Consider the following 15,443-nt stretch of genomic DNA (forward strand, 5'->3'; position numbering starts at 1 on the left):
ACCATTGGTCCATCTAGCTGAGTATTGCCTACACAGAGTAGCAACAGCTCTCCAGGGTTTCAAGGCAGGAGATACTCCCAGCACTAGCTGGAGATGCCATTGGGAAATTGAACCTGGGACCTCCAGCATGCGAACCAGATGATCTATCGCTGAGCTACAGCCCATGCCCATGTACCTCCAGTGCATATGAAACTGCACACACATTCATAAAAACAAAGACCATTATAGACAAAAAATATTCATATTTTAATGAACTACATCAAAGCAACAAAGGAACAATCACCCAAGAATCTAGCTGATTTCCTTGAAATCTGATGCAACTGCAGGAAATTGCTAAACACAAGAGCACTTCTAAGAACCTACAACTGCTTTACAAGTGTGTCTGGTGTGGTGAAAAGTCACCAGTGGTTAGCATTTTGTATTGAAACAAAACCCACCTATGCCTGCCTTTGTAGGAATACTAGCAAACTAGAAGTGATGTTATCAGAATGTGCAAAATCCACAGTATTTCTTCCATTAGAAACAGATGAGCCCACCTACCCACCACAATAACCTAGGAAAACTGCTTAACAAACTTCTGTGCAATGCACTGGTATGTTCATGCCAGAGCTACATTATAACCTTTTGCAATCTAGTTTCCTCTTCCCCTGCCACACCCCAATTTTATGTCTAACGCTCTGCTACATATAGGATTCTTTTTGCTGAACTAGGTACCTTCTTAAATCAAACCACGACGATTCCACAGAAATTAACAAACACTAGATTTGTCAAGAGTCTATACATAGTGCAAACCAAAGATTCTTGTGGGATTTCAAGTGTCAGCCGCTGAATGTTATGAGTTCCACTCTGTGGCAGGTCAGTGCTGCTTTTTTACTTTTTCATAAAACATAACATTTCCTGCCCTCTGATGCAATAGGGGGTGAGTTCTCTCTCCAAAAGATTATATGCCATGGGTTGCAGAGGAAAGATGATGTTCTGAAGGACCCATCCTTCTGCCCTCTATCGTTGAACAACTACTAAGGCTCTTGTGACTACAAATCCAGTTGTTTGTTCTAGCCTACACCCTAATAGGGACTAGGAGCTTTCAAAGCACAGCCACAAATTCCTGATTGTGCAAATTAGTGAAGCTAAGGATGGGAAGAAGAGTATCTCTGATACAGAGAACAGGGGCCGGATTAGGAAAATGATGTACCCTTTAAAAGGATGGGTGTGAGGTAGGCTGTAACACCAAGTTCCGGACCACCTGAATTTACTACAAAACCCACACATATAGGCTAAACAAAACGGTAGAAGTACACTTTCCCATTGGGCTGTTACACTGACCTGACCATCTCATGAGTCAGGCACAGAAAAGATAATTGTTAGTCGTAACTCTAGGCTATAGAAGCATGGACTGGCTTTCATAGCGATGGCTTCCTTCAGAGAACCCTGGGAGTTGTAGTTTCTGAAACGTGCAAGGGGTTATCTTGCAATGACCCCATTTCAGAACCATTATTTCCTAAGATTCTTTTTTTGGGGGGGGGGGGTGATGACAGCTGTAAACCAGTTTAAATCTGCAGTGCAGACAAGACCAACAAGCCCCGAGCCAGTGAGTCACTGCGAAGAGACCAGTGGGCCACTCCCACACTGAGACCCACACTTCTGAAGTGCATTTCTACCATCTTACACAAAAGATAATGTTCTAAGGCACTAAGTCTTCCTTTAGAGATGTATTTTGCCTGCAAAAAAAGAAAAGGAAAGGGGGGGAAGTCACAATAAAGGCATAAAAATGCCACCAAGCAGCTAAAGGAAGCAAGAGGCAGTCTAGATCTCCTTAGAACTCGAAATCTTCGTCCGCCATTGCTATCGCCCATGCAAACTTGTCTCTCTGGGTCTTGTTGTAAATCTTCTCAATGGGTACACCAAACCTTTTACACCTATGGGCAAAAATAACGGCATCAGCTAAGTAGCTAAGCTGAAACTGCTTTAAGTTTTCTCCTGCTCTCGCAGCATTGATTGGATGTGTAATGTGGTCTTCTGTAATATATGTTATGTTATAGTTATAGTGTGGAGATAGCAAACATTACAACACAAAAACTATTTTTTCTATTATGGTTGCATTATTTTGCTTGAAATTGTTTTGTAAATGTTTGCTTTTGTTGCAAGCTATTTCTAGGTGTTTTTGTAAGTCGCTTTGAGTTCTACTGTTGAAAAAAGCGACTAATAAATGCTAGTAATAAATAAATAAATAACCAGAAAAGGGGGCATTCTGGTATCAGACCAAGGAGGGCTCTTGGCACTGAACTTTCGTTCTTGGGGGGAAATACACCACACGCACCAACCTCCCTGTTACAAGCAGGACTGCATTGCCCAAAACATTCACCTACCAGGCCACACTGATGCGGGGGTCCAGGTAATTCAGCTTGGACGTGCCCAGAGCAATCTGCTTATTCTCCTCCTTGTCTGTAGCTTGCAGGCTCAGTTTTTCCAGCTGCTCTTCTATCTTCTCTATCAGTTTCCGTTTCTTTTCCACAGCACTGGTTTGAAAAAGAGGCATCGTATACATGAAAATGGAACCGCCAACAAGAAGGAAAGCAGCTAGTCCTCATGGTTCGCTAACAAAGTATCATGGAAGTGGCCACTCTATTCTCTTTTTAAGATTTTGGCTGTGCCCATCTTTGATAGTTACGTCTAAGATTTTGGTTTAGTAAAAAGATGACTGACAGGACAAATAAAAGGTTTATAAAATTATGCATGGTGCAGAGGAAATAGGCAGTGGGGAAAATGCTTGTCTTTCATGATGCTAGTGCTCAGTGTCATCCAATGAATTTGGCTGGCAGCAGATTTAGGGCCGGCAGAAAGAAAGGGCTTCTTCATATAACACATGAATAAAACTTATGGAATTCACTCCTGTGAGAGGTGGTGATGAGCACTGGCTTAAATGAAGGTGAAAAGATCTGTCAGTAGCTATTAGTCATGAAGGTTATATGAAACCTCCAGCTTCAAAGGCAGTATACCTCCAAAAGCCAGCTGCTGGGAAGCAACACCAGAGGAGGGCTGCTGCCTTCATACCCTGCTTGCTGGCTTCCTGGAGGTACCTGGTTGGCCACTGAAAAATACAGGATGCTGGACTAAACAGACCATTGGCCTGATCCAGCAACCAGGCTCTTCACATGTTTTTGTGACAATACAGGGCCACTTCCAGCATAACATTCATCACACAAAGTGACCACTTTGCTAAGGCAATCCTGCAAATGGAAAAATGACATTTAATTAGCTTCCCATGCACCAGTTCTATGAGGAACACCACAATAGTTAATTTAAATAATCCAGGACTGAAGAGACACCGGGATCACTCACGCTTTCGATTTCACGTTCTTTTTGGCTTTGTGATCTGCCTTTGCATTCTTGAGCTCTTGTTTTGCAGCAATCAGTTGCTCCTTTTTGGCATCAATCTGGAACAGCAAAAATCCAGGAGGCTTCAGATTCAGGCCCTGTCTTTCTAGACAAATGTGGACGGACTGGAAATCCAGTTACAGAGTGTCTTCACAGTCCTTTCTCACTTTCTGAAAAACACGCTCCTTCCCACCCTCCACAGCTTCTTCCGATTCCTGCCTACATCAGTCTGGTCATTTAACCCTCAATCAGCCCCAACTGTGCACCAGGAGCTGTAGAAAAGGGATGCTGCTCCCTGTTAGAAGTCCACCATATTAAGACATGGCAGTTGCAAAAAAAACCCCCCAAAACACTGTGCAGATTCATGCATGAGACAGCTGAAACCAACCACCCCACTCAAATAGACAGCCCAAGTCAATTTTCAGGGTACCTCCTGAATGTCAGTATTTTGCGGGAGGGATTTAAGCGCATACTGGAACTTTAGGTTTGCTCAGTTTTATTTATTTATCTATTTGATTTATATCCCACCTTTTCTCCCAGCAGCAGCCGAGGGCAGCAAACAAAAGTACTAAAAACACTTTAAAACATCATAAAAACAGACTTTAAAATATATTAAAACACAACAACCATTAAAAACATATAAATACAAAACATCTTTAAAAACATTTTTTTTAAAAGCTTTAAAAACATCTTAAAAAGAAGGTTTAAAAATATATTAAAAAGCAATTCCAACACAGATGCAGACTGGAATAAAGTCTTTACTTAAATGGCTTGTTGAAAGAGGGAGGCCTTCAGTAGGTGCCAAAAAGTTAACAGAGATGGCGCCTGTCTAATATTTAAGGGGAGGGAATTCCAAAGTGTAGGTGCCGCCACACTAAAGATCCATTTCCTATGTTGTACAGAATGGACCTCCTGATAAGATGGTATCTGCAGGAGGCCCTCACCTGCAGAGCGCAGTGATCGACTGGACATATAAGGGGTAAGACGGTCTTTCAGGTATTCTGGTCCCAAGCCGAATAGGGCTTTGTACACCACAACCAGCACCTTGAACTTGGCCCGGTAGCTAACAGGTAGCCACTGCAATTCTTTCAGTAGTGGAGTGACATGTTGGTGATAATCTGCTCCAGTAAGCAGTCTCGGTGCCGCATTTGCACCAGCTGCAGCTTCCGGACCAACCTCAAGGGTAGCCCCACATAGAAGCATTACAGTAATCCAACCTGGAAGTTACCAGTGTATGGACAAAAGTGGTCAGGCTATCCCAGTCCAGAAACTTCTGCAGCTGTCTTACCATCCGAAGCTGGTAAAAGGCACTCCTAGCCACTGAGGTCACCTGGGTCTCTAGCAACAAAGATGGATCCAGGAGCACCCCCAGACTATGGACCTGCTCTTTCAGAGGCAGTACGACCCCATCCAAAGCAGGCAACTGACCAATCATCCGATCTCGGGAACCACCAACCCACAGCGCCTCCGTCTTGCTAGGATTCAGACTCAGTTTATTGGCCCTAATCCAGCCCACCCCCGAGTCCAGGCACCGGCCCAGGGCTTGCACGGCCTCTCCCGATTCAGATGTTATGGAGAAATAGTGCTGGGAATCATCAGTGCACTGCCGACACCACGCCCCAAATCTCCTGATGACAGCACCTAAGGGCTTCATATAGATGTTAAACAGCATGGGTGACAAGATGGTACCCTGAGGCACCCCACAGCACAACTGCCAGGGGGCCGAAAGATAATCACCCAATGCTATTCTCTGAAAATGTCATTGGAGATAGGATCGGAACCACTGTAAAACAGTGCCTCCGATACCCATCTCACCAAGTCGGCCCAGAAGGATACCACGGTCAATGGTATCAAAAGCCACCAAGGGATCAAGTAAGAATAACAGGGTCGCACTCCCCTGTCCTTCTCCCGATAAAGGTCATCCATCAGGGCAACCAAGTTGAAGTGGATTAAAGCATTTAGTTGCCCTAGCATAGCAAATCCTTTTTTAAAAAAAAACAACCACCAGACTTTTGGGGGTTTGGAAATTGGCAGGGAAACGTTAATTAACAGGAAGACGTATAAACACTCCACAAGCAACTCAGGATGCATGCTCATTGTCATATAACCTCCCTGTAGATAAATCAGCATGAATGCTCAATAAAGGCTGGACTCAAACTGTGTACACGCTTCTGTTTACTCTGCATTCAGCATGCTCCCACTACTAGTTTGGGAAGTGGTGTACAAATGCTGTGTTTTCCCCCAAACCAGCTTCAATCCGAATTGAGAAAAGGAACGCCCTTGCTGCGTTTTAAGCTGGTTGTGTATGCAGCCATAGTCTAACCACCACATAAGTGTTCTGCATCACAATGAATACTGGCCATCTAGAGAAGCCATCAGATTTCTGTGCCCTCTCTGCTGGGTTACCTTAGCTTGGAGATTTTGCATGGACTTCTCAAAGGTTTTGGGAGTCGCCCGCTGATGATTGCACAGGATGGCGACAGCCCGGTTGGCCCGGTTGTAGGAGAGCAGCTTTGCAGCCATGTTGTCGTCCTCTGTTGATACAAAACAGGGAGGCCGGGGCGGGCAGGTATGTATACTGAATTTCTGACCCAGCAGCAACTGGGCTGAACTGCACCAGACACTAGGCTTGTGAATCCAGAAGATTTCATAGGAGCATAGCTGCCTTATACCAAGTCAGATCATTGCTCTATCTAGCCCAGCATTGCCGACACTGACTGGCAGCGGCTCTACCGGGTTCCAGGTGGTGATCTCTCTCGCCCTTACCTGGAGATTCTAGGGACTGAACCTGGAGCTTTTTGCATGCAAAGCAGTTGCTCTATCACTAAGCCAGGATCCCTCCCAATTTTTGACAGCATACCCCGCCCGCTTATGCCTCCGAGTACCAGTCACGGGGGATCACAAGAGGGGAGAGCGCTGCTGTGCTCAAGTCCTCCTTGTGGTCTTCCCATCACCATCTGGTTGGTCACTGCAAGAAACAGAACACTGGCGTAGAGGGGCTTCTGGTTTGATCCGGCAGCCAGCCTCTTCTGACGTTCTTTACAACCGCAATCAGAGCACTAGCATGGAAGATGAGCGCTGATGGATATCATGGGGTAAGGGAGATGCTAGTGGGCAAACGTCTCCCAGCCCCACGAACAGGCAAGCCAGATCATACAGAAGGTTGCACAAATGTGCCTCATCCCAGGACCCTCAGTCCACCTAGATGGCCTTATAGGCCCCTTCCAACTCTACTATTCTATGATTCTAGACAAGTACTGTTTACTCTGACTGGCAGGTCTGCCTCAGCCCTGCTAACATGGGATCCATTTACTGGAGATGCTGGGAATTGAACCTGGGACCTTCTGCATGCAAAGCAGATGGCTCCACCACTCGTCTAGGTTCCCTGCCAGTTGTCATTTTTTTCACAACAGACCCTGCCCTCCTATGTATGTCATGGCACCATCTCAGTCTTGGAGAAAAACTACGAATGCCCTCAGCAAACTTTGCCTGAGTGGCTTTCGTGGGTGGCCTTATTGATCTTACGTTTATTTTTTTATTTATTATCCCGCCCTTCCTCCCAGCAGGAGCCCAGGGTGGCAAACAAAAGCACTAAAAACACTTTAAAACATCATAGAAACAGACCTTAAAATACTTGAAGACTTGTGTTTTTTTAAAAAAAGGTTAAAAAAGTATTGTTTTAAAGAAAAAGATTTAAAAGCATATTAAAGAGCACTTCCAACACAGAAGCAGACTGGGGTAAGGTCTCAACTTAAAAGGCTTGTGGAAAGAGGAAGGTCATTATACCACAGGAGCACATGTTGTTTTGATCGACAGGAGTTTAGCGGCAGGGTGAACCAGGCAATGCTGAGGAAACATAGAGAAAGCTACCAGGGAGACGGTTTTCTCCCTCTCTCATAATACTAGAAGTTGGGGCCATTCAACAAAGCTGAAAGTTGGAAGATTCAGGACAGCCAAAAATGATGGCCATCAACTTGGATGCATTTGAAAGAGGTTTAGAAAACTCATGGGGAGTAAGACTATCAAACACAATTGCAAGGTAGGGGTGGGAGAAGGACCCCCTGCCTGACACTCTGGGGAGCTGCTGAAAGTCAGTGCTTGGTCAGACTCAGTACTGAGCTAGACAGAACTATGGTCTGTCTGACTCAATATAAAAGCAGCTTCCTTAGAACCTGGGGTGATCTAATGATGCCGATTCAGGCAAAAAGGAAAGTACTTCTTCACACACCACAAAGCTAAATTGGAGACCTGATGCCACAAGATGTGGAGATGGCAACCGTCTTAGATGGCTTTAAGAGGAGATTAGACACATTCATGGAGGAAAATGAGGCTACTAGCCATGATGGCTTCGTGTGTAAGAAGGCCTCTGAATACCATTTGCTGGAAACGGCAGGAGGGGAGAGCGCTCTTGTGCTCAGGCCTGGCTTTGCGGGTGTCCCAGAGGCATCTGATTGGCCACTGCGAGAAGACGATGCTGGACTAGATGGGCCACTGGTTTGATCCCGCAGCCAAACTCTTCTAACGTTCTTTCAAACCTGAGAGCTGCCAGATTTCAAGAGGGACTAGAAGTTGCATCCGCTCCTCAGAGCAGAAGCCCATCAGTCTCAAAATGTGTGCATTAACATGTATTACCGAGACCCTGCAGATGCTTGCTGGAATTAAATCCAGTCTGTGCAGCAGAAGAGCTTGCCAGGTGGTGCCCTGAGACCATTTACCATTTGTCAGTGCTTCCAGCTGTTCCTGCAACGTGATGGATGCATTGTACGTTCTGAAGACCTTGGCTGTCAAACCATCCATCAGGTCCTGGAGATGTTTATTCAGTGTTGTCGTCTGGAAAAATAACAGGGGAAGGAAGTTTAGGGGAAAGGGTGGGAGAAACCAATCTCTTTTTTCCATGGAACTCATGACAGTGTACATGGGGTTCCTAAGTCACCACCCATTTATGCACTGAATAGACCCAGACTTGTTTAGCTTCAGCGAGGCCAGGTGCACCTTCCTTGCACAACCTACCCTTGCTCCCACAAAGCTGACGGCCAGGGCAAACACACTGCCTTGAACCGAATGAGGAAACAGCCACAGAAATACAAATCTGCTGTTGCTGGGAGAAGCTGTGCACTCAAGATACTTGGGACTGGAAAATTCAGGAAGGCCTGCTCAGCCTAGACCGACCCCAGACTTACAGACAGCCTGTCAAACAGATCATCTCCAGGTTCTTTGTTCTCCATGAACAACTGCAAGTTCTTGAATACCTACAATTGGCAAGAAGGAAATCTTTATAGCAAACTCAGTTCACAAAAATGGCAGAACACCTTTGCTGGGAACACCGTCATAGAAGCAGCTTAATGCACGCAAAGTTCCCAAAAGCAAGGCTCGTCAACTATCCCCCCCAAAAGCAGGGACAGCTCTCTATTATTTTTGCAGCTGAGAGCCTGCAATCAGCCATCTGTTTTTGTTTGGCTGTTAATTGGTTCTGTTGCTGGCGATGATTCAATTATTTGGAAGAGATGGGCTTGTTTTAGTATTACATGGATACTTGTTGTTTGTTCTTGTTTCATTCTCATATTCCTGTATATTTTAAATGTTTTGTATGCCGCCTTGAGCCTTGTTTTGAAAAAGGCGCCTTAAGAAATTTAACTGAAAATGATAATGACAATAATCACCACCTGTTCAAAATAAGACAAAAGACAAATGCAACTGGGAGAAACTTTGTGCAGTGGCTAAAAGTGTGACCCTTCACCTCCGTTTCAGCGCATGCATCCACTGGAGAGGGAGCCTAGCTTAGAGCAGGGGTTCCCAAACAGTGGCCCACCAGCTTCATTCAGGTGGCCTGTGGCATGCCCACATTAAGTATCCGTATTGATTATTAACTGTATTCTGATTGCTTCTTTTATTTAACTCTATGGAATGCAAATTGTAATACAATAAAATACAGTCCAAGAAGCTAAAGAAGCAACAAAAACCCAATTGAAAATGATACATCATCTAGCACAGCGCATTACAATTGCTACAACAGACAGGAAAATCATTAAATGGTCCACCAAGACGATCAGTCATCTTCAAGTGGGCCATGGGGGGGAAACCATTTGGGAACTGCTGGCTTAGTGGCAGAGAACATGATTGCCACGCAGGAAGGTTCCCAATTCAATTCCTCCAGCTAACAGCACTATATTATGAACAATTATTTCAAGAAAAAACATTCATTTACATGTTTTAAATGTAAAAGGGCTATAGCTCAGTGGTAGAGCAACCTAACCTGCTTGCAGAGGGTCCCACCTTCAATCCCCGGCATCTCCAGGAAGGGCTTGGAGAGACTCCCTGCCTGAAACCCTGGACAGCTGCTGCCAGTCAGTGTAGGTAACACTGACCTAGATAGACCAAGGATGCGATGCAGTATAAAGCAGCTTATTCTTTACGGCAGCCTTTCCCAACGTTTGGGTCCCCAGATGTCGCTTGACTACAGTTCTGCGGAGGGGGTCCACCTCTGCAGGGGATGCGGCCTCTCTCACCTGCTTCTCCACGGGCACTTTGTTATAGTAGCGGATGGAGTCCTTGCCCGGGAAGTCAAACTCCACCACGTTCTCCTTCCCGTCCCGCCGAGGGTGCAGCGTGATGTGCTCGACGCGCAGGGAGCAGCAGCCCACTGTGTCCGCTGTCTCCCCTTCCTCCTTCTCGTTCCCTGCTCTCAGGGCCAGCTGGAAAGGGACACAGAAGAGTGGGACATCAGGCGCTTGCTCCATCCAGAAGACGGCAAGGGGCGTCCACAGGCAGTTTTAAGAGCGGGATTTCCAGCCCTGAAAAGCAGCCCTTACCTTGTCGATGAAATAAAGCGCCACGGACCTCTGCCTTTTCTTCATCTCCTTGGATTTCCAGTCTGCTCGGTACTGAGAACGGATCTTGCCGACCACCCCTTTCAAGCAGCGAGCGACTTCGTATTTCTGCCAGTCCTTCTCCCCCTGGAAAGAGAAACAGGATGTGTGATTTCTCCAGGCTGCCCAGATCCACCTCTCAAGGGAGAGAGGAGGAGACCCGAATTTCACAGACTGCTTCTGGAATTCATGGAGGCTACCGAGAGTGGGGAGGCAGAAGGACCTTGAGGAAGTGCTCCAGCTCAGGGACAGAGCATCTGCTTTGCACGCAGAAGGTTCCAGGTTCAATCCCTGATAGCATCTCCAGTAGGGCTGGGAATGTCCCCTTGACTGAAACCTTGGAGAGCTGCTGCCAGTCAGTGTAGACTATACTGAGCTACATGGGCCAGGCTCAGTGTAAGGCAGCTTCCTATGTTCCAAAGGGAGGCAAAAACAACATCAGGACATGCTCCACTTGGACCGTCCTTTCCCCAACCTGTACACAGCCAACTCGTAGCTAACTGTCCTATGCAAAAGAACGTTTGGTGCAGGCTCTTGCTCCAGGTTGTTTTCTTTTACTGAACTCTGTCATGTTGTTAGTCACTTTCAGGACTCTAGCCATTGGTCAGTTGCCTGCTTTGGATGGGGTCGTACTCCCTCTGAAAGAGCAGGTTCGTAGTCTGGGGATGCTCCTGGATCCACCTTTGTCGCTAGAGGCCCAGGTGACCTCCGTGGCTAGGAGTGCCTTTTACCAGCTTCAGCTGGTGAGACAGCTGCGGCCGTTTCTGGACCGGGATAGCCTGACCACGATTGTCCATGCACTGGTAACCTCCAGGATGAATTACTGTAATGTGCTCTATGTGGGGCTGCCCTTGAGGTTGGTCCGGAAGCTGCAACTGGTGCAAAATGTGGCTGCGAGACTGCTCACTGGGGCAGGGTATCGTCAACATGTCACTGCTGAAAGAATTGAACTGGCTGCCCATTTGATACCAGGCCAAGTTCAAGGTTCTAGTTTTGGTGTACAAAGCCCTACACAGCTTGGGACCAGGATACCAGGAAAGAGGCGAGGGCCTCCTGCAGATATCTTATCGAGTCAGTTCCGCACAACGTAGGAAGCAGACCCACAGTCTTCTGGCACCGACACTTTGGAATTCCCTCTCCTTAAATATTAGAGAGGCGCCATCTCTGTTATCTTTTCGGCACCCACTGAAGACCTTCCTCTTTCAACCAGCCATTTAAGTAGAGACCTTATCCCAGTCTACATCTGTGTTCGAACTGCTTTTTAGGATGTTTTTAAAGCTTTTTTTAAAATATGTTTTTAAAGATGTTTTGTTTTAATATATGTTAAAGTCTTTTAAGATGTTTTTAGTGTTTGTTTGCTGTCCTGGGCTCCTTCTGGGAGGACATAAATAATAATAACAACAATGAAGTGGGTTATAAATGTATTAAATCAAGTCGCTGCCCATTTGCTACCGGGCCAAGTTCAGGGTTCTAGTTTTGGTGTACAAAGCTTGAGACCAGGCTACCTGAAAGACCGTCTTACCCCTTATATCCCCAGCCGATCACTGCGCTCTGCAGGTGAGGGCCGCCTGCAGATACCATCTTATCAGGAAGTCCATTTCACACAACAAAGGAAACAGACCTTTAGAATGGCGGCACTTACCCTGTGGAATTCCTTACCCATAAATATTAGACAGGCGCCATCTCTGTTATCTTTTCTGTGCCTACTGAAGACCTTCCTCTTCAAAAAGCCTTTTGAGACCTTATCCTAGTCTGCTTCTGTGCTGGAATTGCTTTTTAATATGCTTTTAAACTTTTTTAAAAAAACAAATGTTTTTTAACCCTTTGAAAAAAAATCTTCAAAGCTTTTTAAAAAAATGTTTTGTTTTAATGTATTTTAAGTGTTTTTAGTGTTTTTGTTTGCTGCCCTGGGCTCCTGCTGCAAGGGCAGGATATATATCAAATAATAAAATAAATAAGTAATAAATAGAATAAAATAAATAAGATACCTGTACAATCCCCCCCTTAATGTTTGCATGCATTTCCACATATAGGCCTGGCTCACAAAAGCTTACACCATAATATATCTGTTGGTCTTGAAAGAGATGCAGGCCTCTGGGTTGTTGTGGCTGCACTCCACTAACACAGATTTACTTGGACTGAGGAACAAGACCCATATTACCCAACATGCAGCCCACAACTGGAGCAATGCAGAGAAAGAGTTTTCAAACAACTTCTGAAGGGTCTGTCTGTCCCTCACCTTCAGCTTGGAACTTGGGTTCAACATAATATACTTGATGGCCCCCTGGATGTTCTCTGTCCATGAGGCCAGCCACGTGACAGAATTGTCACATCTCACTTCTTTCCACTTGTGTCCCGGAGGTGGCTGTGGGACCTTTGAATCCCTGTCCAAAAAAAGGGACAAACATCAAATTATTAGAAAATGAACCAATGAACCAGAAAAGAGGAGAGCTCCTTCCCCAGTGTAGGAATCACAGTTTGAATTATCATTTATTTATTACATTTGTCTACCACATATAACAGTGCCCTCTAGACCAGCCTTTCCCAACCAGCGTGCCTCCAGATATTGTTGGACCACAACTCCCATCAGCCTCTGCCAGCATTGCCAATGGTCAGGAAAGATGGGAATTGTGGTCCAACAACATCTGGAGGCACACTGGTTGGGAAAGGCTGCTCTAGACAGTTTACAGACTATGAAATATGCAATATAAATGTTAAATGACAAAGAACCCTACAATCAATTACAAATAAACCAAAACTTCTATGGATATGTAAATGAATAAATTCTAAACCCAGCACAATAAATAGCTTCAACAGAAACAGTTCAGGGACAGGTGGAGTCAACCGGAGATGGTGAAAGGCCGAAGTTGTTGACCATTGAACCACACTGTCACTGAGTGTTTTTCCATCAAGTCTGAAAGTGTGGAAATCTGTAGCTAAGAGAAGTTATGTCTTTACCCAGTCTGGGAACGGATAGCCAAGGCCGTTGTCATGGCAGCATCAAGATAGACTGGGAGAGTTCTAGCAGCTATCTGTGTTGAGCTGAGTCTTCTGTGTAATGTCTTTGAACTAAGAACTTCTCTCCTAGAGGGGGGGATCTTAAAGCCTTAAGCCATAATGTCTTAATAAAAGACTCTTAACCTGATCTAATGCATCTGAGAAGTTTCTTGAGCAACTTAACTCCAACGTAATGTATGCTGTTTCACGCAACAACACACACACGTCAACAGAACTGCAGCAGTGCAGCATCTGCCCTGCATGGAGAAGGTCCCAGGTTCAATCCCCGGCATCTCCAGGTAGGGCTGGGACAGATTCCCTGCCTGAATCCCTGGAGAGCTGCTGCCAGTCAGTGTAGACAACACTGGGCTAGGTGGACCAATACTGGCCTGACTTGGGATAAGGAGGCTTCCAACGTTCTTACGCTCTCTGCTGCAGCCAGGGTGGAATCTGTGTAATGGTTATGTCTGAATGCCATTAAAAAAATCTAAATACATTTTGTCTGGATGCTAAAAGTGTCACTTTAACCCACTGATTCCAAGATGATTTATTTATTTGTAAGATTTCTTACCCGCCCTTCAACATGAGGTCCCATGGCAGGTTTCAACAGTATAATATACAATTATAAAAACAGATCAAACTGTTTCAAATATAAAACAAATATAACCATTTCTGAAAGGAACAAGGCAACCGATGTGTGATGTGGGACCTTTCTGGATGGGTTGGTGACTTGCCAGCAAGTGAGACAGCTTCATCCTCAGGTTTGTTGCGCTGGCGGAGTGGTCCATGTGCTCCATCCAAACTGCCTGCTCAGATGGCTGTCGGACAGGGACAGCACTCCTCCCCATTTTTCTAATTAACAACAGTTGGGGAGCAACCCCTCCCTTTCACATCTCCTTCCCTATTCCGATTACTACGAATATTATTACTACTGGTCTTGTGTAAATTTGTATATTTGTTAAACAGAGAGTAACAGCGGTCTGCGATGTGTGTGTGCCAGTGTGTGTATTTACCTAAGTAAGCAGGCTTTTACCCTGCACTGAGATCACTGAGACTTAAGGTTTAGTAAAATAAGAAAAGCTACTTTATTTATAGAAATACAGAGTAGAAAGGCATACCTAGTTCTAACTAACTAACTAAGTTGGAGGCGCAACGCCCAGGCTTGGGAGCTGCCCTCATGGCTCAGGAGAGAGAAAGCAGAGATAAAGGTGTCTCCTCTCTCTCGGAGGGTGGGGGAAGAGAAGAGAGGAAAGGGTGGAAAGAGGAGGGGCAGGTAAGCTTCCCTAAAGACGTCACAGTCTAGCGACAGAAGGAAATCAGTCAGAGCATCACAGGTAAAGGTAAACAAGCTTATCCATCTGGAGGACCCTAGCTCTATCGCCCTTCTGGAACATAAACAGAAGAACAAAACAGGAGTTGCTCTTGCCCCACTTCCAACAGTTACTACTACTACTATGATTTCTTACACATCCTTCACCACAAGGTTCTAACGCAGGTTGCAGCAATTTAAAAATATCGTATTTTAAAAAGTTTAAGAGAAACGTCTATCTTTACTCCTCAAGAGATGAAACCATCTTCGAACCCAACAGAGCCACCCGTATAAGTTACAGTACCCACTTGCTACAGTTTATGATGACATCCTCAGGGATTATCCTCTTCTTGAGCATCCCCATCTTAGGATGATCCCCACGGCCTCGGAAGAGACCTGGTGGCTCCGTCTTGAAGTTGCCAATCTTCTCCCGGTGCCCATCAATTATGCAGTAACCGTATTCCTCTTGGATTTTCTCTGCCTCCTCTTTCAATTTCTGAGTTTAAAAAAAAGTCGTATGAAGCATGACTTTTTTTGAAAAGAAAGACTGAGAAGTAAATTATTGTGCTGAGCCAGAGATTATTGCAAATAGTTTAAGTCAGGCTTTAATAAGGGTGGTGCAAGAAGCCAGCGAAGAGGCTGAAACAGTGGTACAGCAGGTATAGGTTGACTCTACTCCTTCCACCTGGGAGTGGGCTAACCAGGGGTTCCAAAACTGTGGTCCAAGGGATGCCCGTGGTTTTACGGTTGAAAGCAGGAGATGCCACATCCGTTGCATTCAATACTCATATTGATTTTTAGTTATATTCTTATTGTTTCTTTTAATTCTTATATTGTATTTTATTGTATTACAATTTGAATTCTGTGGAATACAACAATATGCTAAAATAAGAAAT

General features: G+C 45.2%; 1 protein-coding gene across 12 annotated transcripts in view; it reads right to left on the bottom strand.

Moving 5' to 3' along the window:
* Nucleotides 1-222: 222 nt before the first annotated feature.
* TOP1MT (DNA topoisomerase I mitochondrial) overlaps nt 223-15,443 on the bottom strand; it is a 61,893-nt gene continuing 46,672 nt past the window's right edge. For all 12 annotated transcript variants that reach the window (XM_061607079.1, XM_061607075.1, XM_061607077.1 and 9 more), the window contains 10 exons: nt 14,856-15,043; nt 12,481-12,625; nt 10,185-10,328; nt 9,882-10,067; nt 8,556-8,624; nt 8,091-8,205; nt 5,782-5,909; nt 3,340-3,434; nt 2,367-2,516; nt 223-1,916 (listed from right to left, as the gene is read on the bottom strand). In XM_061607079.1, coding sequence (XP_061463063.1) covers nt 1,814-1,916; nt 2,367-2,516; nt 3,340-3,434; nt 5,782-5,909; nt 8,091-8,205; nt 8,556-8,624; nt 9,882-10,067; nt 10,185-10,328; nt 12,481-12,625; nt 14,856-15,043 — 1,323 coding nt within the window. In that variant the 3' untranslated portion in view covers nt 223-1,813. The remainder of the gene's footprint in view (nt 1,917-2,366; nt 2,517-3,339; nt 3,435-5,781; nt 5,910-8,090; nt 8,206-8,555; nt 8,625-9,881; nt 10,068-10,184; nt 10,329-12,480; nt 12,626-14,855; nt 15,044-15,443) is intronic.

The sequence above is a fragment of the Rhineura floridana genome, chromosome 1 (assembly GCF_030035675.1).
Source record: "Rhineura floridana isolate rRhiFlo1 chromosome 1, rRhiFlo1.hap2, whole genome shotgun sequence".
Taxonomy (NCBI): Eukaryota; Metazoa; Chordata; class Lepidosauria; order Squamata; family Rhineuridae; genus Rhineura; species Rhineura floridana.